This window comes from Leptosomus discolor, chromosome 10 (genome assembly GCF_034619465.1).
Source record: "Leptosomus discolor isolate bLepDis1 chromosome 10, bLepDis1.hap2, whole genome shotgun sequence".
Taxonomy (NCBI): domain Eukaryota; kingdom Metazoa; phylum Chordata; class Aves; order Leptosomiformes; family Leptosomidae; genus Leptosomus; species Leptosomus discolor.
The window spans coordinates 9,695,052-9,719,380 of record NC_141400.1 but is presented as its reverse complement, the minus strand read 5'-3'; the positions used below and the strand labels follow the sequence as shown (position 1 = coordinate 9,719,380).

Genomic DNA, 24,329 nt, shown 5'->3' with positions numbered 1-24,329 from the left:
AAGAAACTTCCATCTCTAGCAGCAGTGATAAAGCCTGGAAAATATTATTATTAATAACACAACAGCAGGAGTCTTTTCATTTTCAAGACATTTTATGAACAGTAACTAACTGTTCTCCACAACTACCTGCATGGCAAAGGTGAGGAAACTGAGGCTCAGGGCTATCTCTCAGAGCCAAGGAAGCCTCTCCAGCCTCTCCAGCCCATACTGTTCAGGGGCAACGGGACCCCCGTGGGACACTCGTGGTCTCCCATGGCCCCGGGTGTGCAGAGAGCGCCCACCTGCACCCAGGGAGGAGCAGTGGGGGCGTCAGCGCCTGTCCTGGAAGCCGTCACTGCCGGAGCCCACGCTCTCCTTTGGCTGCTTTGCAAGTCCCAACCACAAAGCAGCCGGAGCCCGGCAGGCAGCAGCACTGGCGGACCTGGCCTTCAAGTGCCCTGTGCCCCAACCACAGCCCTGGAGGTGACCCCACGTTACGAGAGAAAAATGGGGCTGGATCCAGAAGGGATGGACCAGCAAGCACTGGCCAGGCAGGGAGCAGCGTCTGGGCAGGGGCTGCCTGGGGAGAGTGAGGCAGGGCTGGCTACCGGCTGGGCACGGGGTGGGGGGTGCGAGAGGGGCTGCTGCCTCTGTACCGTCCTGGGCTAAGAGTGCCCCAAATGGGGAAGCCCCCGAGGCCGGTTGTTAATGCACGTCTGATAGTTCAGTTGCTGCTTTCCCAAGTGATAACTGGGTATGTGTGACCGAATCACATCTCTGTCACAGCCTGCTGTCCCCAGAGGAGGGCTCGGCTGCAGTCCTGAGGCCAAGAGAAATTGTCCTGAAGGTGCCAGGAGTCGCTGCCCCTGCTCACGCCCCCCAGAAGTTTCCCAAGCCCAGCTCTCCCCTGAGGTCTTTGTTGGAGAGGGACAGTGATGGTGCCATGAGCACCATGGGCGGGCAGAGGCTGGGCACACGAGGGACACCGGGAGGGTGCAGATATGAAGGGGTCTGGGTGCAGGGGGAGCTGGGAGGGGAGGTGGTAAGGGGGAGCTGTGCTTGCTCACTGGGCTGCGGACCTTTGCCCAAAGTTGCCCAAACCAACGGGCAGGCAGGCAGGAGGCAGGTGGAGATGGCCCACTCTGCACCCCCACCCTTCACGGGGGGGGGGGGGGGGGGGGGGCGGTTCTCCGGGTGCTGGGGTTGCTCAATGCCCGGTGTGGGGCAGCCCCTGGGGGAGACGCACGGGGCGGGGGCGGGGGGGGAGGAACCCCGGGACACCTTCGGGAGGGAGGTGGGTGCTGCAGGGTGCCCATGGTGGGGGTCACCAGCCATGGGGACAAACTTTCCGCCCGCATTGCCGGCGGGGACACCTCCGGGAGGTCTCTCGGTGCCGTGCCGGGCCGGGCCGGTGCTGGGCGCTGCCGTGCACCGAGGGAGGGGCGGGCGTAGCCATTGGTCGCTCCGAACCCGAAACCCGGCCCCGCCGGGCGGCTGCTACCGGTGACACTCGCCCCTCCGCGCCTCCCGGGGCGGCCGGTGCTGCCCGCGGCTCCGGCACCATGGACCGTCTCAGCGGTAAGGGGGGACGGGACGAGACGGGACCGGCACGGGCATCCCCTCTCCCCGTCGTGCCGGGCGTGGGATGGGGGATGCCCTTGGCGGTCCCGTGGGGGCTGGGGGGTCGCGCATCCTTTCCCAAGCGAGCTCACCGGATCGATGTGGGACCCTGCTCTCAGGGTGCCTTTGCCCCCCACCAGCCCTGCGGCAGGGTGAGTTGGGACACAAACTGGTATCGTTTTCCCTTTGCTGGTTAGATGGCTGAAAAGCCAGCGGCTTGTAAGCAAGACTATGGGGGTGTAAGAACTTGTTAGGGGAAATTATGGTTGTAAAAGGGGAGGTGACTGGTGTTTCCAGATGGAGCTGATCGGATCCGGAGAGCTGGGGAAGATGCCGGTGGTCTTGTAAAGCCATGAAGGGCCTGATCCCCACCCTGCTGGGAAGCGGCTGCGTTCCCACATGTGTGCGATTCCCGCCTGCAGCTTGTGGCATAGGGCTCACGTAGCTGTTGGGCTTTGATCTGGGATAGGAATAAACCTGCCAGGGCTTTGGGCCAACTTTGCAGAGAAGGCTCTGGCTTTCTGCTGGGGCTGGCAGGTCCCTGGAGGGAGCACGGGGAGGCTTTCAGGGGGATTGCTGCTTGCTGCTGCTGAACAGTGGCCCGGGGCTGCAGAGAAGGAGCAGGTGGTGACATGGTGTAGCACGGGGGTTCTGGCCCTTGACCAGTCCACAGAGGTGCTACAGAAGCACCAGCCAAAAATGGTAACGGGGGGGGCAGGGGCATTGCTCCAGCTCTGCAGGCTGGGACCACACTGAAGTCACAGGGTTGTTCGGGCAGTGCTGCCTCTGCAGCTCTGGGTCAGCACCAGAAAGACCTGAAGGTCAAGAGTTCCCCTTCCCGATGTAAAAGGATGGGGTGGCGTTTCCGCAGAGTTATGAGGAGTTTGACTCTTGGGCTGCAGCTTTCAGAGCAGTGTCAGTGCCCAGCAGCCCGGGAGGGGACAAGGACGGTGACGGGGACAGCCTTCCCCCACGGCTGCGGCTCAGTCTGCCTGCCAGCCAGCCAGACAGGGTGGCTTTGCCAGCTCTGAAGGAGGTGCTGTTGCAGGAGCGGCAGTGTTGTCAAATGACATGTGGTCCCAGAGCTGTCCTTCAAGGTCCCAGAGGACCTCACTGATGGGGAGAGGGGAGAGTAGAGGGTTTCAGCTTCCCTGTTCTCTTGCGGCGTGAGGTGGTGGGAAGCTGCCCTGTTTGCATCCCAGCCCACCCCAAAAATGAAACCTGGGACCTCACTGTGGGGAAGGGCAGAGGGTGCCTCGCACACTGCGGAAACCATCCTGGAGCATCGTGGAGATGGGCCTGGGCATGGTGCGGCCGCTCTGCCGGCTGTCCCTGCCAGGGGAGAGTCACTCTGCTGTTTTATCCCCCTCGCTGGCACCTGCTCTGCTTTGAGTGCTTGTGATGAATTGCTGTTGGCACCTGGATGGCTCTTTGCTAATGTAAATCTCCTCAGACCTCCTGCTCATCACGCAAAGCCACTGGATCCCTCTGGGGGCTGTGGCTCATGGAGAGAAGGTGTGGGGGTCTCGCCAGGCTCCCTTCCCTAGCACAAGGGGTGCTGGGTCTGGTGGTGGGTAGGAGCTGTGTCCCATTCCCAGCCTCTGCCTGCTCTCTAGCAGCCCCTTTCTTCACCTGGAATTCCACTCAAGCCCTGTGTGTATCCTGACTTGCTCTTGCTGTATGATCTGCCAGCTTCTTCATGGCTTTCCGTGCTCCAGCTGAGCCTGCTGCTTTCCCCAGCAGGCTAGGCAGCACTCAGTGCAGGGCTCAGCTCAACACCAGTGGCTACCTGGGGGAATTGGTGCTGTGGGCTGTTCGTGAAGTTGTTTCAGATTGTGCTGATGGAGAAGTGCATGTGTGCATGATTTGGGAGGTGATCTGTGCCATGAGCCTTTGCTCTATCAGGGCCATGCTCGCACATGGCTTCTCCTCATTAGTGACTCTTCCCTGACCTTTTGTGCCACCAGAATTTAGGTCCTGCACCAAACTTATCTGGGACCTAAATCCAGCAAAGCCAGTGGAGATGTGTCAGGGATAAACTTGGCTCCAGCTCGCCCACAGGAATGGGGAGGCCACAGGGTTGGTGGGAGGGAGCCCGGATCATTCCTGACCTGCCGCCTGCAAGCTGGCAGCAGGAATCCCGTCCACCCCGTGCACGTAGCCCGGTGGAAGGGGGTGCGGAGTGGGTGAGAAACACAGATCAGGCCAGCTGTTAGCGCGCCAGGCGAGTGCCGAGCTCTCCCCCGCATTGCAGCCATTCCTTCCGCTGGAAAGTCAGCTGCCCAGGGCCACCGCCTGTTTGTAGCCGGGAAGCATGTGGGGAAGGGGCCTGAGCCCACCATGGGCTGCCCCAGCCCCACCATGCCAGGCAAAGCGAGGTGGAAGGCGACCCCAGGGATGCTGATGTGGAGCGGAGCAGGGAGGCCCTGGAGTTATTTGCCTCTCTGTATCTTCCGATACCCTTCTGTGTGCACCGCTGCCCTGAACCGGGGGAAATGGGTCTCGCTGTCGGTACTGGATCCCTGTTGAAGCCAGCCTGGCTGCTCTGGAGGGGCACAGACCTGCCTGGCCCTGCACATCATGGGTGCCTGCTGCGGCCAGGGCTGCTGGAGAGGGGAAGGAGTGGGCTGGTGCCCTTACTGACTGTGGGGTAGTGTCCTCCAGTCAGGGACCCTGGGGACTGTCCTATCTGCTTGGGCTGTCTGGAAAACCTGCCTCTTTCCCGCGTTTGCTCTTGACCTGGAAATGCTGTTTTCCGGTGCAAATGTGCTGCGCTGCGAGGCTGACGGCGTGCCCTTTGCTACGGAGCAGCGCTGAGCCCTGCGGGATGTGCCTGAAATCCTCTCGCCTGCAGCCAGCGGGTGGTTCTTATCCCAGCCCAGGAAAACTTTGTTTAAGGTTTTGAAGAAGTTGTCTCGTCTCAAATAGTGCAAAGGCTTTTCAGAGAAGGACAGGGAGTGAAAACTGGGCTTGACTCAAGATTTGCCTGTTGTTCAGTAGCCAAATAACTTGCTGGGGACAGAAGATAACAATTTAGCCGAGTGGAGGCTTGAAGTGGTTTCTGGCATCCTAGACTCATGTCCTAACCTCTTAACCCTTCCCTACACTGGCTATTATCTAGTCAGGCACAGCTCAAGCTCTCTCCTGAGGAACACGCATCTCCTCCTGCACATAAGGAACGTTAAAAGTAATGGCACAACTGTCACTCCTGTAAAATATCTATTAAACATCACTCTTCCAGGGCAGCAGCAGGACAATTGGGTTGGACATCTCCCAAGGAGCTCTGCATTGTCTCTGCCAGCCCTGCCACCTCGAAAACAAGGGGCCAGCATCCCCTGCCAGGGCACCCAAGGGATGAATAGAGCAGGTCCTGCCACCCACAGGGAGGGCACCCATTTTGCCACCAACAGCCTGCCTTTCATCACCCTGCGACACTAAAAGCAGTGGCATCTGGGGAGCTCATGTCCCTCTGCAGACACTGCGCTGATGATCTGCAGCCTCCACAGTGGGGAAGGATGAAAATAACTTCTTTGGCCCTCCCTCCCCCAGGGTCCCCCCACGGCACGGCTGCTGCAGCCCCTTCCCTTTTTGCTCCTGATACGCCTCCCGTCGCATCAAAGGCAGGCTCTTTGGCAGGCAAGGGAAAACACTGACATTTCGTAACAGTTTGGAACGAAAACAGATCTTTGCTGCAAGGGGTTTCCATGATCAAAATGCCTTTTTTTTTTTTTCTTTTTTTTTTCTTTTTTGAAGTGGATTTCGTGTACATGTGATCCTGGAAGTGATAGGAAGGAGCTCTGGGATATGCTGGTATGCCCTGATGGCTGGCAATTAGCAGGGGATGTGTAAAGAGCGGCTTGAAGAATGGCTTTGGCTTTCCTCTGGGTTTTTTTGAACATTAAACCCACCCAAATTGGTGATGGGGGAAGAGCCCCTTTTCGGCTCCTTGTCCAGCTGGTCCCAGTGTCATCTTACGCTTTGGGAAACCAAGGTTGTAAAGGATAGAGCCAGGAATAGAAGTTATGTAGCAACAGGTTTGATAGCTGGCTTTTGAGTCTTGGGGTTAAAAGCAGATACCGTGAACCAGTCCTGGCACTGACGGAGCCATCGGCAATAACCAGAGCAGTTGCACCTTCCCCTGTGCTCAAGCGTCTCAGCTTTCCCACCGGGATAAACTGGCTTTCCTGCCTCTCCACCCCTGCCCCACAGGGGTTAAGCGGGTAGGAAATGCTGCCAGCCGGTGGCCTTGCTGCTGCACCTGATGCTCCCGGCGGAGCTGGGCAAGGGAAGGAAACGGAAGGGCTGTTCTCAGCTGAGAAAATACGCTTATCCTGCCCTCCAAGGGTCCTCCGGGGCAGCACGGCCCTGGCCCCCAAATGCAGAGACCCTCTGCCGGGCCCTGCCTGCCCCGACCCGGGAACATCGCTCTGCTGCAGGGACAGGGCTGACGTGGCCGCTGAGAGGGTCCCAATCCCTCTGCCGGGCAAGGGTCCCATGCCCAGCACAGCTCCTGAGCTCCTGGGCATTGCCAGGCTCGGGGCAGGGATGCTCACACAGGAGGCTGGGTGCTTGTCTCCCTCCCCCCAACTCCGTGGGGATATTTCCCCCACAGGGGGTCTGTGGTTTCTCCTCCCACCACCCCTGAAAAGAGGGGTCCACACTGTACAACATGGCTGAAAGCGCTTGCGAAAGCAGAGCTGGCTGGTGGCTAATCCACCAGCTCCTTCCTGCAAATCCCACACCCTCCCTGCCCACACCCTGCTACGTGAGGGTCCCGTACCCTCCTCTTCTGAGGGTCCAGGCACAACTGCCTCGTGTGACTCTTCCTCCTAGAAAGGTGTGTCAGCCCTGCCGGGCTTGCCGTGTCTCACTCCTGCAGGTCGTGTATTGCATCCGAGAGGTTTTGGATCTTGTCTTCAGGGAAAGGTGATGTAGGGGACAGGGAGAGCGGCCTTTTGGGATGCAGAGAACTTTCCACCTCCACTAGTGGAGCTGAGGTGTCCATTTTGGAGATTTGGGGGCTGGAGGACCCACCCGGCCCTGGGTGGTAACACGGCTGTGCCTACCTGGGCGCCGGGTGGTGGGGAGGGCATGCCCGCAGGAGAGCCGTCATCAGCACTGGGGTGCTGAGTCAGTGGGTTTCCCACCACGGTGCCTGCAATTAGCTGTCATTCCTGCTGTCCTGGAGGCTGAGGTTTGGTGGAGATGAAGGGCTACAGGGAGGTGAGAGCTTCAGGTCCTCTCAGATCCCAGACAGCAGCAGGCAGGAAGGTGAGATCCGGGGAGGCTTCCCCGCATTCTGCCCACCACAGAGGGTGCTCACAGGGGTGGGCAAATGGCTGTGGCACTGGTCCCGGGGCCTCTCCTGGTGCTGGAGGGGGACACAGGCCAACCTGCTGCTCCCTGTGCTGCGGAGTTTGTTTGGAAAAGGCCGACACCAAAATTTTGATTGGCGAAAACACAGTTTATTTTGGGTTCTGACTAATCCTAACATCTCCCCTATGCCTGAAGCTTGTTTTTTATACATTACTCAGCAGGTCTTGCCCCTGCCTGACTATTCCTTTAAAGGGCATCTCAAACCTCTCTCTTTCATTCATTATTTAAATGTGTTCTCCAGCCAGCAGACTCTGGAGAAGGCTGGCCCGGCAGAGCATCCTGCCACACACCTAACTGAGGCTGGCACCGGGTTTCAAAAAGCAGCCTGGAAGTACTGAACCTGATCCATGCCTATTTGCAGAGCTAATTGTGTTGATTGGACTGAGCTGTGGTTGGAAACAACTTGTACCTGGGGTTAGAAGCCTGCTGGGGTTCAGGGGTCCAGGGGCAGATGGAGGAGGCTGCCCGTGCCCTGCCCGGGGGCATGAGCAGGGTCACTGAGCAGTATCTCACCTGGGTGCATTTATTTGCTCAACTTCTTGCTGTGCTCAGCAGTAGAAGAAAGCGATCCAGAAATCACCCTCTCCTCCTCTGGGGTGGGGGCAGCTGCAGCCTCTTTGGGTTAGAAGGATAAAGTTTGCTTTTGGGGAGCTAAAGCAAACCACCACAATCTTCTCCAGGAGGCAGAGAAAGGGCTGTAAAGCCAGCAGCCCCTGGAGAAGTACTCCTGCTGCAGCGTGGGGCACCAGAGGGTCGTTATCTGCCTGGGTCACAGGACATGTTTGTGGGTGATTTAATCAGCCTGTTAATTATTACCTGCACCACTTGTGAAGCTGCTCTGCTTTGGTGTGAGCTGCTGTGAAGAAGGACGTACCCTGCAGCACAAGAAGTGCTGCCAGGGGGGTTTCTTCCAGCAGTGATGCCAGTTTGGAGAGCCTCAGCCCCCCTGATGCGCTGGAGCTCCGTCAAGGGCTCCCTGGGGAGGTGGCACCCCTCCATGCATCACTGCCCAAGGGGACTGGGTTGCCAAGTGGAGCAGGTAGGGTGAGGGTGCTGCAGCCCTGGGGCGGTTGTTGCCACTGAGTGGGAGATTTTCCACCTGCAGCCATGCTCTTGAGTAGGGGCATCGCCAGGAGAGTCTTGACCCAGCTTGGGGCTTCACTGCAGGGCAGCATCGCTCCCTCTGGGCCATGCTGCGAGGGGTGTGCTGCCGGCATGGGGCTGGGTGGGAAGGGAACTGCCATGATCCCTTTGTTCTTTAGTTTTTCCTTTAATCCAGTTACACAGAGAAGAGGCTTGACTGGCCCCACAGCAGTCAGTGATGGTTTCTGCAGTGTGTGATCTCGCAGGGGCACGGACGTGTGTGATAATTTTTGGACTTTGCAGGCTCTGCTGGCCTGTAATTACACTTCTCTCCATTCAGGACTCCTGTTTCCATATGTAAGACTGTGGGGAGGATGTGAAACTGTCTCTCCCCCAGAAAAGAGTGCATTGGGATGGGGATGTTGGGGATCTTGCTCCGGCAGCTGATTCCCTCATGCCCGTACTCTCGGCACTGGCTGGTTGCACCAGGCAGAGCATCAGCCCTGGGCGTGCACCGCAGCTCCCCTTGCTCTTCTCCACTTTTTGGGACGTGGCAAGGACTCTGAGAAACTGCTTTGGCACAGAAGGCCAGCGTGAAGCAGGGGGTGCTTAGGGAGAGCCTGGCTGAGAGCATGGCTCTGCTGCTCTGCCCCAGGTTGGACTTGCTGCTCGGCTGGTCTCTGCTGAGGTGGGCGAGTGGCTGGGAGCAAGGCCATATGATAACGCTTTCTGCAGAGCTATTTATACCAGGGAGACGAGCTGCTGCTGGCAAAGGCGCTGGGCCAGGCGCAGGACCCTTCACACAAGTGCTCCTGAAAGCGGCTGACACGGCCACGCTGCTGGGGCCGTGCTAGGAAAGGAGTCATCCCCCCCGAGCTGCTGCCAGCGCTGGGGTGTGCATCTGGAGCGGATGGGGCCACAGATGAAGGAGGCTCAGCAGGCACAGCCAGGGCAGCTTTCTTGCTATTTAACCTCTCTGGTTGCTCATCTCCCCCTCTCCCAGGGCTGGAATGGGACAGAGGGGCTCTGAGAACCCTGCGGGCTCCTTCATGTAAGGAGAGAAGCCAGTGGGCAACTGTGCCGGGAGGGAGAGCTGGCGGGGGACCTTCTGCCCCTTGAGCAAGCAGGTTTCGTGTTCATCTCCCAGGACTGATTTTCCAAGGTTATCAGCTAAGGGTATTAGTTACTGTAAGGTCTCGACGATGACATCCCCAGGAAATGTGCGTCCTCGCCCTGCCTGCTGCGGCTTGGCTTGGCGGGGTGCAGGGTATGCCGTGGTGCGGTGGCGAGGCAGCAGGAGGTGCCGGGAGTTTGGGGGACAAGTCAAAAAGTTTGAGCACGCCTTGTGCTCTACAATGCTCAGGGACACTGCGGTGCCCAAGCTGGGAGCTGCTGGGGGAGCAGGGACAGCTGCTGGGCTCCTGGGGCTAAGGGGAAGGGTGTTAAGCACAGTGAGGGGTGGGAAGAGGCACCATCCGGGGCAGCTGGAGAGCCGGGAAGGTTGGTGTCTCCCAGCCACGAAAGAGCCAGTCCCAAGCTCTCAGGCTCCTGCTGACATTGTTGGATGTGAGTCAGAGGCACTCCCCCCACCCGCCCCACTCAAGGGGCCCTTGTTTCCAGGGAGGAGATGATTCATGTGCATGGAGTGGCCCCTTAGCAAATCTTCCACTGTTATGGGATGTTGTCAGAGCTCAAGTGTGATCATTAATGGTTGGCTTTTCTCTAAAAACCCTCTGGGCTGGAGGACGCCAAGTTGCTCCTTAGCTGTAGTGACAGCCGTGCTGGGAGGTACTTTCCAGGCTGGTGTTCCTGGTCCTGCCAGCCTGTTGCAGTCATCCCAGTTTGCCCCACACCCAGCTGGTGATGGCTTGCCAGGAAGCTGAACGTGGCTGGCAGGGATGCTCTGCTCACCCCTGCCGCCTCCCTGGGGCTGAGTGCTGCCCTTCTCCTGCCTGCTTGGCAGGGTGCTCCACCTGCCTGCACCGGAGAAGCAGTGGCCGCAGGCAGGGTGCAGGCAGGCAGTGGTCTGTTCTCCTGTCTTCTGCACAAAGGAACAATTCTGGGAGCACCGCGCCACCCCCGCCAAGGCACTTCCTTGACGGCTGTGCGCCTGCCTCCTCCCCGTCGGAAAGAAACCTCCTTGGGAACGGGAACTGCCCCGGGAGCTCAGCAAAGAGCTCAAGAGGCCATGGCCTTCCTCAAGGAGCAGTGGCAGGGGAAAGCTGGCCCCGCCGGGGTGGGAAGCAGCATGCTAGGACTGGAGGGGACCATCAGCACCCGCTTTGGGCATCGCCCCTCTGGTGATGCCCACAGCCCATGCTGGGGCAGGAGGAGGCTGGAGACAGGCAGCAAGGTTTGGAGGCACATCCCAGGTGTTTCTCGCAGGCAGTTTGACATCAACCTGTGGAGATGGCAAAGTGGTTTGTGTGCTGCAAGCAACTTCTCCAGCAGCGCTGCGTCTGTCCCACAGGGCAAGCGACCTCCCTGCAGGGCTCCTCCTGGGGCTGGAGCATCTCTGCCTGTCACTGGGTGCCGGGGTAGCCCCTGGCTGTGCCCCCTTCCCTGGCCCACACCCCACCTATTTATGGCATCCCAGGAGCTGTAAATGTTTGTTTACTGCCGGTGGCGGCTCTAAGCAGCCCGACGCAGGCAGGCAGAGTGTCCCAGGGCCCTGCCCGCGCCAACAGGAAGGATTTTTTATTTTAGCTACAAACAATGGCCGTTACTCCCAGCATCCGATTTCCCCCTGGCCCCCCTCGCCCCCAGCCTTCACCTGGCGCGGGAGGAAGCGTGGCTGGGGCCAGGCGGAGAATGGGAGAGCCGTGGCTGCAGGACAGGGGACCCCGTGCGCCTCCCATTGCAGCAGCCTTGCAGCATTACGGTGCTGTGAAACAGCATCTCCCCTCCCCAGGGCTCTTTCAGGCCGAAGACTGGCTTTGCTTGGGATAACAACTCTATGCACATTGTCTTATCTCTCCCCCTGCAAAAGCTGGGTCTGTACACCAGGAAACTCCTGCTTTGGCTTGGCCGGAGCATCTTCCTCCTCCTCCTCTTCCTCCTCTCTGCAGGTTGCTGGAGCAAGACCTGATTTTTGCTCCTGTGATGGAGCAGAGGCCAAGGAGGGGGAGATGGGCTCTGCAGCTGCAGGCTGCGCCCGGACCCTTATCTCCGCACTGTGGAAGCGAGTCCCTGAGCGGGGGGGAGTGCTTGTGGGGTCTAAAAATAAAGCTGGCTTGGGTGCAGGGTGGAGAGAGGTGGTGGGGTGCTGGAGGGGACTCAGCTCCTCTGCCAGCAGCATGCTTGGCGCTGCTTCTAAGACAGGCTTTAGCAACAGAGGAAATACTGCCCCTTTGTCCTGAACAACAGCAGCATCCTGGTGCTGGTCCCCTGGCTCACCCCGGCTCAACCCATCCCAGCAAAGCTGCCCTGGGTCCTCCCAGCCCATCCAGCCTGAGTTAGTTAATGCTAAAGCCATCTGCTGCCACGGCTCTTGGCCTTCCCAGGCTCAGAGACCTTGCTGACATCTCCCCATCCCACCACAGCAGCGGGACAGGCTGCAAACGTGGAGAGGAGTGAGTTTCTGGGAGGGGAGTGTGGTGTTGCTCCCTGTCCTGGGATGCCTGTGTCCAAAGCCTGAGCCCAGCGAAGCGGTGCAGTCCCACAGGATTTTGGTTGGAAGAGAAGCCCCAGAAGAAAGCAGCAGGTGGGAGCCATTTGTCAGCACCAGAGGCAGGCGCGAGGCCGGAGGTGTCCTGCAAGTGAGCAGTGGTGAGGTGGGTGGGGGACGCAAGGTCCCTTTTCGGCTGCGTCACCTGCTCAGCGCCTGTGGTTGCTCTGATGTTGTGCCGCCTTTCCCCCAGGAGTCCTTTGATGTCCTACTGCCACTTCTGTCCCCTGGCTCCACGGTTTCATGCCGTGGCTGCCAGAGCCCCCCAAGGGCAGGGTTGTGCACCAGCACCAGTGCCCACCCTCGGCACAACACCCCAGTCCCCTGCCCACCGCAGCATGGGTGCAGATGCCGGCTGGTGCGGGGTCTGTGCTTGCTCCCACCCACTATGGCAGAAGCAACGTGCTGGTCCTTGCTCGCCAGGTGACCTTGGGTCAGTCCCATCGGTCCCTGCTGCCCTCCACACAGCAACCCTGGAGCAATCTCCCCTTGCTTCCTGCAGCCACCCCATTAACCTTATTTAGGCTGGAAGCCTAACAACCATAGGAAATTAATTCCTTCCCTTCCTCCGCTCCCCGGGGCAGAGGCTCGGCTCAGCAGGCCGTGCGCCCTCCCGGGATCACAGGCCTCTTTGACTGCCCCCCCTGCCCCCGCCTTGTATTTTGGAGGACGTTGAACAAGGGAGACGGAGGGGACAGCTCAGCTGGGGGAAAACAAAGGCGCCTTCAGTGCTCGCCCCGCGCCGCGCTTCGTGCGCCCCGGCTCAGAGCTGGCGCTTGGGGCGTTGCTGATGAGCTCACCCGCCTGCCATGCTGGGTGACAAACCTCGCTTATCGGACACTCTCGTTTCTTGTGCACAGCGGGGTCTCCTCATCCCCCTCGCCGTGCACGCCGCCTGCTTTGTTACTATTAATAGAAACCCTCTGGCCCTTTTGCCCTCGGCTGGTCTGAAGCCTTGACACAGGAGCTGGTGGCTGCGATGGGAGATGTCCTACAGGCGGCAGGGGATGGGGATGCTGGTGAGCATTGCGGCCTAGGCTTCGAGAAGCTGTGTGCGTGGTCCACATCTCCTCTGTGGGAGCTTATGGCTGGCTGAGAGCCTGCTGAGCTGGGGCGGCAGGAAGATGGGTGTCTCCCTAGATGCTTGCAGGTGCTGGGTGGATGGGCAGGCATCTTGCTTTTTGTCCCATCTGCTTCCTTGTGAGTCCCTTGCCCCACCAAGCCCTGCAGGGGAGGATGTCTCACCTGGCCTGGAGACTGCCACCACATCACTGAGAAGGTGCCTGCTCCCATCCTGCCTGTGCAGCGCTCTGCAAACACCCCAGGGAGGATCTGCCCCTCTCCCCTCCCTTCCTGCCTCTGCAGAGGGGCAAGGAGAGGGCCATGGGAGCCGAGTGCTTACCCTCGCAGGAGGCTCTTGCACAGCTGGAGCAGATCCCCACCCCAGGGGATGCGTGCTGGAGGGCAACAGCGAGCGGATCATCAGCGGGACCTGGTTCCCATGGCTGCCTGTCTGCTGTGGGGCGTTTTTCCAGCTCAAGGAGCAGGAGCCCCACTCCCCCTGTGGTTTCCCTCTCCTTCCCCATGAGCTGGGGGATGCTGCTAGCTCCCCAGGCTTGCTTGCTCCTTCTGGAGCTGCGCTGAGGCTTCTCTCCCTACCTGAGGACTACCTGTCCTGGTTTGGCCTGCCCACAGGAGATGGGCACTGGCAAAGCTGCGCTTGCCAAAAGGGCTGAGGCTGCCATTTAGCTTGGCGCTGGGGAGGGAGGAAGCAGAAGGTCTGTAGAGATAGAAGCCCATCAGACAGGGCGGCAGGAAGAGGCTTGTGAGCCGTATCCTGCCTTGCGTCCTGGGGAGGTGGCAATTTGCGGCCAGGCGCACGCTGTCTCCTTGTCCTAGGGCTCGTTGTAGCCGGGTGCTGATCTGCATCAACCCACTCGTGTTGGGCTCCCCTTCAGCTGAAAACCTTTGAAACAGCAGTTGGTTTTACTGCGCTGTCCCTGCTTTGGGCAGCAGTGACAGCCTGCTTCCTGCTGGTGACTCATTCCGTGCTCTTGCGCTGTGGCTCACAGGGGTGGAAGGTGGGCACCCAAAATCCTGGGTCAAACCTGTAGCAGCCCAGTTTTTGATGGGCGTTGGGCAGAGTGGATGTGGTGTTTGGATAGGGCCCAGTAGAAGCTCGTTAAAGAACATGAGTAACGAGGTTCCCATCAGCTGCAGCAGCACAGCATCCTGCCCTTCCCCTGGGAAATACGCCCCATGCCAGCCCTTTCTGCTGCCCAGCTCTGTTCTGCTCAGGCCACTGCAGAGCCCGGGGGGCAGCAGTGGGAATGGGTACAGCTCGGGCAGGGTGTCCCCGATGCTCCGTGCTGCTGGGGCACACACTCTCCCCTCCTTGCAAACCATCCCCATCAGTCAGCACGTCCAAGCTGCCTCTGTGGTCACCTCTGGCCTCTCCTCCTGTCCCTGGAGACCCAAAGCCAGCTGTACACTGCCCCAGCTGTGCTGTGCTGACTTTTGGTTGCTGCCAAGAGAAGGGATCCTACTCACGCTTGTGCTGGATGAAACAGCAGCGCTTTTTTTTTCCACGCTCTAGCCTCCAGAGCTGCAGGTTTGCTGATGTCCCTGAGCTTGGCCTCTCCAATGCAGGCCGTCCCCTGCAGGCGCTAGACTCTGCAGGACCTACCCTGGATGCCAGTGGATCTGAGCGGGTGCATGATCCTGGGTAAAACGGGCATTTGGCTTTAGATCCAACTCAGGTTTGTCTCATCCTGCTTGGAGGAGATAAGGTACAGGCAGAGACCTGGGATGAAGATGTCAGTGCACGTGCAGAATCACCATGTCAAAGAGAAGACCCAGACTTTTATTTGTTGTGCCTGTAATGGCGATTTGTGGTGAATTATTTTCCTGCTTTTTGCTGGACTCTCCCTGTCTTCCCTGCCTAGTTCTGTCTGCTGGGCTGATGCTATGTTCTGGTGCAGCAGCAGCCCAGGAGCTGGTGAGTACTGGGATCCCACACACTGAAAAGCGGATGAGCGGTGGCTTCTGGTGTGGCTCTGCTTTGCCAAGATTTCAGCTGCTTTAACCCCTTGGCCACCCCTGGGGCTGTGTGTGTTGGAACAAGGCTCAGCTAACACAGAGCTGGGTGGGGAAAGCCCCTCCTGTGCTGCAGTACCTGTCCCCTCACCGAACACCTTTTAGGCTGCCTGTATGGGGCAGGGAACTCTCCTCTGGGGCAGTGACTCCATGCCTGGAGGGAAGAGTGGGGTGGCCTTGGAGCAGCATGGATGAGCTGGGATGATACAGAGGAGGAGTGACAGCAGGGCAGAGGCGCTGCTCTTGGTGAGTGTGGGGAGGAAGACTCTAGCCTGTGTATGGGGACCCTGTGGAGGTGGCATTGGGCTGGGAGGTCACATGTGGTCTGAGCACAGCTGGGGAATATGAATGTCCCCCAGTAGGTGAGGGGTGGGAGGATCTCTCCCCAGTCGGCATTGACAGGTGGCTCTGGAGATGCCATTTGGGTTTCCTTTCCTTCCTTCCTTTTCTCTGCCACCACCCAGCACCCACTGCAGCGTGGGGGCACCAGCAGGAACGATATGCTGTCAGGCAGACAGAGGTGTAGTCTTATCCGCGTGGAAAAATATGTGCACTGAGCCCTTTGATAGCAGTCCAGTAGCCTGCAGAGCTGGTGTTTCCATACACAGGCTCAGCAGGCTGCATCCTGGTGTCTGCGTGCAGGTGGAAGAGCTTGTGCATGGAAGGAGCACGTATGCACTTAGCAAACACCGCCTGAGCTGTGCTGGGCCAGCTGGGAAAGACTCCTGTCCTGGGGTCATCCACACATTCCAGTCCCTTCTGCCTTGTCTTAACCCCAGCACCCTGACACCACCCTGGCTGATGGGCTTTTTCCTGTTCCTCCCAGTGCTGGACCAACTCCTCCCAGAGCTCAGCGTCTTGCTCAAGCTGCTGGACCACGAGTACCTGAGTGCCACCACGCAGGAGAAGAAGCTGGCGGTCTCCACCATCCTGCAGAAGCTGCAGCCACCCGCAGGTCTGTGTCCTGCTCCTGCGGTGCCCGATGGCTGTGCTCAGGGGCAGTGGGTGTCCCCAGCAGCTGCCTTGGAGGGTCCTGGCCAAAACCCCAGCAGGGCAGGGACAAGCTGCCTCTGTGCCCAGCTCTCAGTGCCTGCTCAGCCCCCTCGGGCTGCTTTGCTCCCCGCTCTCCCTTCCCAGCTTCTCCCCGCCCTGGGCGTGGGGGTTGGCGTCAGCCCTGCCGTGGCTGCAGGGGGGCTGCTCCCTGCGGAAACGCCGCTTCACAGAGGTCTTCCTGCCACCGGTTTCTGCTGAGCACAGGGGTTTCCGCGGGAAGGCCAGGAGGGCTGTGCACCTGGGCCTTCCCAGCCTTCCCACCTTCCTGCCCTCCTGCGAGGGGGCAGCAGCAGCATCCCTGGGGGCTCCTCTGCTCCCCGGGGCACCTGCTGCAGAGGATTGCCTCGTGGCACGGTGGGGCGAGCAGGCCTTGGGTCCTCTTGGGTTGGTGTTTGTGGGGAGGAGGGGTGCCGGTGCTCGCCCCGGCCACCCTGCCCACCCCCCGGGCTGAGAGCATCCCCCTCGCTGCCAGGGAAGGACGTGGACTACATGTATGTCAACACGGCGTCCCTCAGCAATGGCACCAGCTTCGTGGAGTCTCTCTTTGAGGAGTTTGGTACGTGCGGCCGACCCAGTGTGATGCCCCGGGGGTCATGGTGGGTGGGTGCAGTGCTGGCCCCGGGGTCCCCACTGACAGCAGGGGCTCTAGGGGTGCCCCAGGGAAGGAGGGTGAAAGCTGTATCCTTGTATCCAGGGTGGGTATCATCACCCCAGCGCTTGTTCCCGCTGCCCCTTAGCAGTTGGGGGCTGGCCATGGGGTTCCATGCACCAGCTGTGTTTACCAGCAATGCCCATCTCCCAGCATCTTCACAGTGAAGGGCCGTGGGGGCTTGCCTTGGGGGTCCCTGGAGCGGGTGGCTGGGGATCAGTAAGCTCTGGGCTTTACTGATCACTTCACCCTTGCTGCTTACCCCCGGGGCAGACTGTGACCTGCGGGACCTCCAGGACATGCAGGAGGAGGAAGGGGACACCAGCGATGGCGTTGGCTTGGAGCTGGCCAGGAGCCAGATGGCAAAAAATGTAAGTCGCTGAACGCCCCCCTGCGAGGTCTGCTCTGCACCCACGCGGGGAGGTGGCAGTGGCCGGGGCTGGCACCCCTTCCTGTCCCTTGCCACCAAGGTAGCTGCTGGGACTCGTGACCCACTCCTCGCTAATGCTGGTGGTGTTTCTGCTGTAGGTTCCTGTGGACCCTGCTCCACCGCTGCCCACCACTCCCCCGCCTGAGGATTACTATGAGGAAGCCCTGCCCCTGGGCCCCGGCAAGGCCCCCGAGTACATCACCTCCCGCAGTGAGTCCTGCAGGAGGGCGGGGGGAGCCCCGCAAGCTGCCCACTGCACCACCACCCCTTCGCCTGCCTGGCAAAGCAGGCAGCCCTTGGTGGGTGTGACGGCTCATCCTGGGGAAGGAAACGTCGCTGCTCCCACCGGCATCACTCCTGTCCTGCTCTCTTCCCATCCTGCTGCACTGTTACTGCAAGGAGTTTTTTTGCTCTAGCTTGACTGGGAACAGAGTGATGGGGAAAGGTTGGAGCCAACGCTGAGTTGCCCTGGGAGGGTGTGCTTTGCTCTGGCCCAGCTTGCAGGCTTGCTGCTCAGAGCGTCCTTGGGGGGTAACCAGGTGTAACAGCCCCAGATGCCCTCTGCTTCCTCCACAGACAGCTCCAGCCCCCCCAACTCCATCGAGGATGGCTATTACGAGGATGCAGACAGCAACTACCCTGTCACCAGGATGAACGGGGAGCAAAAAAACTCCTGTGGGTATCCAGGTGCCCTCGCCAAGGAGGGGAGAGCTTTGGCAAAGTCCAGCCTCGAGATGGGGGCTTGAGTGCTGGGCTGGGTGTCGGTGGGGTTGAGGCTGAAGGACCTCTCACGTGTCGGAGGCAGCAGCAAAGAGCATGGACTGCTGTTTGTCATGCAAGCCAAAGCCCTCGTGCTGTGCAAGGGATGTGCCATGTCTGTCACCAGCATGGGGAAGGGGTGTCCCTGCCTACACAGCTCTCGTGCCCTGCATGAGCTGCCTCTGCCACAGCAGAGGAGGTCCAGGGCAGGGACACCCCTGCAGAGCCCTGCTCCTGCCTGCTCTGCGCGGGAGGTGTGGGGCAATGGGCCAGTATGTGATCCTCTGTTGCAGGCAGAAGGTTTAATCCAGCCTTTCAAAGTTTGAGCCTTGCAAAGAAATAAGCCAGCCCAGGGGTTTGGATAGATGCACCTGGGACTGGCGTTTGGCCCGTAAACGTCCTGCCTGGTTTGGAAGGGAAATGAGATGGCCGGGGTCAAAGCACTGCTGTTTTCGGAGGGTGACACGGAGTCCATCCATCCCGGCACCCAGCCCAGGCTCTGTGCTGGAGCCCGCCAGGCATGGGGAGCCCTGCCAGCGTGGGAGCATGCCCAGCAGGCAGGGCCCCGGGGTGCCATTTGGGGTGACTCGCTTTCTTTCTTCCAGACAATGACTCGGATGCAATGAGCAGCTCTTACGAGTCGTATGACGAGGAGGAGGAGGAGGGGAAGGGCCAGCAACTGACACACCAGTGGCCATCGGAGGAAGCCTCCATGAACCTGGTGAAGGATTGCAGGATTTGTGCTTTCCTGTTGCGCAAGAAGCGCTTTGGACAGTGGGCCAAGCAGCTCACCATCATACGGGACAGCAAACTGCTGGTGAGCCCAGAGCGGGTGGGGACACAAACCCGTTGGTGGGTTAGGAGGGTGGTTGGGTCCAAGCTGAGAAAAAATAGCACTATCCAAGCCAAGACCCTGCCCAAGACTGCTGCTGCCCCGCAGCACATGCAGAGGCTGCCCTCGCTTCTCTTGCAAGCGAACGGAGGGCCCCCCTTTTTTGGGACCCAACAACTGAGGCTGTTGCAGAGACGGAACCAGCTCCGTCTGTGCCACTTGTGAGGATCCTGAGAGGGAACCCAGCACTGCTCAGCACAGCAGTGGGACAGGCAGGTTTTGGCTAAGCTCTGAGCAGTTCTCTTTGATTCCCTTAGTGCTACAAAAGCTCCAAGGACCGGCAGCCACACGTGGAGGTGTCCCTGGGCACCTGCAATGTCATCTATGTCCCCAAAGACGGGCGTCGCAAGAAGCACGAGCTGCGGTTCTCGCTGCCCGGGGCCGAGGCGCTGGTGCTGGCCGTGCAGAGCAAGGAGCAAGCTGAGGAGTGGCTGAAGGTAGCATGGCTACCCCTGCTTTGCCCAGGGACTGCAGACTCTCCTTGGCATCCTTCCTGGCTGAGGCAGGGAGGGGGCTGCTCTGGGAAAGGTCTTGGCCCCCTGGAAGGCCGGCTTTGCTCCTGTCTCTTATCGGCTGTGGGGGGCTGGCTAGTCGCTTCCCAGGGCCTGGGCGTCTCCAGCGCTGATAGCCCCCGCCGGGTGGGGATGTTTGCTCTCCCCCTCCTCTTCCCCGTGGCCCTTTCCTGCCTTTGTTCAGTGGTGGAAGGTGGGGGCCGCGGGTGGGAAAGGAGCCTCTGTCCACACCACAAACGCAGCTGTCACCCCAAATGTGGGAGAACGGGGTTATTTTACATGGCTGGGGCAAGCCACACTGTGCCTGCCTGTAAAACAGGAGTCATGAGGTGTCCTGTGCTGGCAGGATGACTGTGCAGCTTGGCACCCAAGTCCCTCACCTCTGAAATTTCCAAAATCTCTGACAAGATCTGCAAAACTGGTTAGAGTTTTGAAGGGGCCAAAGTGTGTGCAATTCCCCAGGCAAGCCAGGCTTGTGCCCCAAGCAGCGCTCGCTGTCCTGTTCGGCAGAGACCAGGACCTCTCTCCCCATGGTTCAGCCCAGCTCTTGCAGTGAGACAGGAGTGTGCTGAGCCAGGGAAAGTGGCCCTGGCCCTTGGGTCCATTTCGAGTGGCTGCTGGGGGCTGTCTCTGCAGGTGATAAAGGAAGCCAGCAGTCCGGCAGCGGGTGGGATGGAAGCCCCCACCTCCCCGGTGATGCCGTGCAAGATGGACCTGGATAAGGTGATGGTTTCTAACCGCCCTGCCGAGGTGCTGCCTGGGGCTGCTGCAGCCAGGCCTGGGGAACGCGGGGCCAGGGGAGCACCAAGCTCCTGGTGCTGTGCGAGGAGTCCTTCCCATCCTCGCAGCAGCTCTGTGGGGCTTAGGGGGCTCCCCGCCGCTGGGGAAGGGGAACAGAGCTCCCCTGGCACCAAGGGATGTCCCAGCCCTGCGTGGGAGGGATGAAGGGCCAATAGTGGCCTTTGCTGGGGGCTGTGCAGGGGGATGCTGCTGACAGGGTGGGCGCCTGCTCTGCCTCCGCTGCAGCGGCTGTCACAGGAGAAGCACACCTCGGACTCGGACAGTGTGGCAACCGGCGAGATGAGCTCCCCGGCAGCCCGCAGAGAGCCTGGCGAGCATGGTACGGCCCCTGCTCCCAGCCATGCAGGCTGTCCCCCCAGCTAGGGGGGCTGCCTGTGTGCACCACAGCTAGGGAGCATCCTCTCCCAGTGAGGGGGGATGCTGTGACGTGCCAGGGGCACACAGCTACCCTGTCCTCCTTCCAGGGAAAGGCAAAAAGAGCGGCTTGGCAGACCTGAAGGGCTCAATGAGCCGGGCAGCAGGGAAGAAGATCACCAGGATCATCAGCTTCTCCAAGAAGAAGCCTTCCCCCGAGGACACGCAGACCTCTTCCACCGAGGAGGACATCCCCTGCTGCGGTTTGTGTGGGCTGGGGGCAGAGATAGGGCTTGGCTTGAGTGGGGCCAGGAGCAGTGGGGAGCTGGTGTCCTTCCCCCCAGCTTGGCTGTATGGGAGGCAGATGGGTGGTAAGGGGGTGGTGGGATAGAGGCAAGCTCACCAAGCTGCTGGAAGGCTGTGATCCTGCCTCAGGTTACAAAACGGTGCCCAGTCCCAGCTCTGCAAATTCCCATGGTGTGTGGGGAAGCGGTGAGGGGTCACCTGTGTTCCAGAAAACAGGCTGTGTGGCACTGAGCTGGCACCTCACCTGGGCCCAGGGTGTCCCAGCTGGCTTTCTCTGGGGAAACTGAGGCACAGAACGACCAAACAAATAGGGAGCCATGCCATAATCTCTGGGCAGCCATGTCTCATCAAAGCCTGCCCAAGGTCCAGCCAAGCAGATGCTAACACCCTTCCTTCCACCCTGCCACCCCGCAGGCTACCTCAGCGTCCTGGTTAACCAGTGCTGGAAGGAGCGCTGGTGTCGCCTGAAGGGCAACACCCTGTACTTCCACAAGGACCGCACTGACCTGCGGACTCACGTGAACGCCATCGTCCTCCGGGGCTGTGAGGTGGTCCCAGGGCTGGGCCCCAAACACCCCTTTGCCTTCCGCATCCTTCGCAACGGGCAGGAGGTGGCCGCGCTGGAGGTGAGCAGGCGGCGGGGCGGGCAGGGTGTGCCGATCCTGTGAGAAGAAGGTTGCCAAGCTGGGAGAGCATCTCTTGCGATGATCACCACTTGCATGCAAGCAGTGCCTTGTTTTCCTCTCCCCTGCACCTTAAGGAAGCCCAGGGCATCATTTGGGTGAGCCACGGGCACCCGCACAAGTATGTGCAGGCTAGAGGCAGGGAGGAGGCTGGCAGAGCTGAAGCAGGCAGGTTGCAGGGGGTGGCTGGGTGTTTGGGACTTGGAGCTCCTGCTCATGCCTGTGTGCTTTCTCTTGGACCCTCCTAAGTCTTGCACACACGCTTCATGTCAGAGGGCCCTTCTCCACAGCGGGGTGGCAGGAGGTAGGAGTGAGGGCAAGGGGCCAGGAGCCGGGCGTGCACCCCAACCTTTTCTCTCTCCTGCAGGCAAGCTGCTCCGAAGACCTGGGCCGCTGGCTGGGTCTCCTCTTGGTGGAGACGGGCTCGCAGACAGCACCGGAGGCCTTGCACTATGACTACGTGGACGTGGAGACGATTGCCAACATAGTGACGGCCGTGAGGCACTCCTACCTGTAAGGCTGTGCTCCTGCTGTGCCGCGGGCTGGGAAGGGGTTGTGCCAGGGGCAGAGCAGTGGGTTGGGGATGGCAATCCTCAGCCCTGTGTGCCCCCTAGAAAAGGCATGGGCTGGAACACAGTTTGTGCTGTGATCCTGGGGACAGCCAGCATACCAGGGATTGGTGTTTCCCAAGGCAGGGCAGTTTCCCTCAGGCAGGATGGAAAGCAGAAGGTGTTTCATCAACACTGGTGAAGGACTTAAGGGATACACATGGTAGAGTGGGGTAGGGTAGAGTAGAGTGCTCATGAGTGAAGCTGGAAGAGCAACGCAGGAAGCCCACTGAGGTGGAAGGGCACACTGAGGGGCTGGCAAGGATGTCCTGGAAAGGAAGACCCCATCCCTCCTCCTGCAGGTGGGCCAGCTCCTCCCAGGACCACCGGCCAGACTCCTCCCGTGTGGTGTACGATGACGTCCCCTATGAGAAGGTTCAGGTGAGCAAAGTTCCGTGGTTCACCCTGTCCCACCACTGTGGCCGGGCTACAGAAGATGCCTTCGGGAGCCTTGGCCAGGCTGCGAAGGCCCCGCAGGTGTTGCAGCACACTCTCCTTTCCACCACTAACACAGGCCAAAGAGGAGCCGCCGGGGCGGCCATCAGGAGCCCAGGTGAAGCGCCATGCCTCCACCTGCAGTGAGAAGTCACGGCGGGTGGACCCTCAAGTGAAAGTGAAGAGGCACGCGTCGAGTGAGTGGGGACCCTCAGCCGCAAACCTCAGCAGGGGGACCCTGGCCAGTGTGGGAGGATGCTGTTTCCCCAAGGAGGGCTGCAGCCAGGTTGGGGCTGGCTGGCCCTGGCCCGCGGGTGATGAGTTGTGCTGTGCCAGCTCAGCTGGACCGCGGGTGGCATCGGTGCAGATGGGGCTGGAGCCTTCATGACAGGTTCTCCTTGTGCGTGCAGATGCCAACCAGTACAGGTACGGGAAGAATCGGGCTGAGGAGGATGCCAGGCGATTTCTGACAGAGAAGGAGAAGCTGGAGAAGGAGAAAGCATCGATCCGCAGCGAGCTGGTGTTGCTGCGGAAAGAGAAGCGAGAGCTGCGGGAAGCCATGAAGAGCAGCACGGGTAGGTTGGTGCTGTCGGAGTGCTGCAGCTGCCGCTGCCCAAAAGTACAGGGGGAAGACTGCAGAGCTGGGGTGGGATGGGGACAGCGGGCTGGTGGTGGCATTGTTGCCTTGAGCCAGGCTGGCTGCAGCACGCTGCCGGGCTGGCAGCCCCATCTAGCGTCCCCAGCCAGGAGCATGGGTGGCTTCTCCGTCCCCCACGGCCTCGTCCCCCGGCAAAAGGTGCTGAGCTGGGTGCGCTTGTCCAAGCAGGGACAAAGCTGCAGGACCTGGAGCAGCGGGTGGCGGTGCTGGATGAGCAGTGCCGGCAGAAGGAGGAGCGCCGCGTCGACCTGGAGCTCAAGCTGACCGAAGTGAAGGAGCGGCTGAAGCAGTCACTGGCAGGAGGGCCGGCCTTGGGGCTGGCTGTCACCAGCAAGGCTGAGAATGGGGTACGCATCCCTTCTTCCTCACTCTCGTGGCTCCAGCTTTCCCCAGCAATGGTGCTTGGGGTGGTGGGGGGAGCAGCACGTGGGGAAAAAGGGACATCCCTGCTGCTTTGTCCCATTGTGGACAGAGGTGGGGAGCGAAGCATCAATTAGGTTTGGCCACATCAGTTTTAGCCTTGTGACAGTTTGTGCTTTTTTTTTTTCCGTGGCTGTCCTTGCTCCCGGGGTCTCCTAAATCCTCCTCCTTCTTGCTCCCCCTTTTCCACAGGAAACTACAAACAAGCCAAATGGGAGCCCTCCTGAGCCCTTGGTCCCTGTTAACTGTGCAGCCGAACTGAGGAAGAGAAGTCCCTCCATCCTCCCTGCCAACAAGGGAAATGTGCTGCGGAAGGCCAAGGTCCTGCTTCGCTCTCCCTCTCCTCCCTGGCCCCATGGGAAATCTCAGCCTTTGTCCTGTCTCCCTTGCTTGATCATGAAATTTTGGAACCGGGGATGCTCCTTACCCCAAAAGCCAAGGGGTACTGCAAGGGTCCCCTGCAGCCAGGCTGACCCAGCTCAGCGGCACTCGCTGCTGGCATGAACCCAGCTTGCAGGGAGATTTGGGAGGTGCAGAGCTGGGTGGGCAGGGAGCAGAGCATTGCCTCTACGATACCTAGGGCGGCAGTGACCTCAGCCCTTGAAGATGCTGGGGTGGTCCAAAGTCCCCAGTAAGGAGGGATGCCCTTGAAGGGCTCAGTGCTCACTCCTCCAGCGATGTCTCCTCATCCCCTGCTTTTTTTCTTTTCTGCGCAGGAATGGGAAAAGAAGCAGACTTAAGCTGGGCTGCGTGAATGCCCGCTGAGCCCCCGCCGGACACTAGGGCTCATGGAGGAGCTACAAGCCCCCTTTCTCCGAGGCACTGGGAGGGTGCTGGGAACGCATGTGGGGAGAGATGTCTTCCCGTGTCCCACCACTGCAGCACCATCTGCCTCGTGGGCAACACTATAAACCATGGGGAAGGGGGCGGGAGGGGGATTTGGGAGGT

General features: G+C 60.1%; 1 protein-coding gene across 1 annotated transcript; it reads left to right on the top strand.

Annotated features, from left to right (window-relative positions):
- The first annotated feature begins 1,541 nt into the window (after window positions 1-1,541).
- Window positions 1,542-24,121, top strand: AFAP1L1 (actin filament associated protein 1 like 1). Its single transcript, XM_086470829.1, has 22 exons — window positions 1,542-1,557; window positions 1,740-1,751; window positions 14,375-14,450; window positions 14,671-14,723; window positions 15,648-15,776; window positions 16,347-16,430; window positions 16,797-16,894; window positions 17,052-17,163; window positions 17,530-17,628; window positions 18,318-18,529; window positions 18,862-19,041; window positions 19,753-19,839; window positions 20,143-20,236; window positions 20,382-20,534; window positions 20,992-21,203; window positions 21,628-21,773; window positions 22,171-22,249; window positions 22,383-22,500; window positions 22,714-22,878; window positions 23,130-23,308; window positions 23,574-23,702; window positions 24,098-24,121. Exons 1-22 carry the CDS (start codon window positions 1,542-1,544, stop codon window positions 24,119-24,121), a joined length of 2,457 nt encoding a protein of 818 aa, XP_086326955.1.
- Window positions 24,122-24,329: the final 208 nt, after the last annotated feature.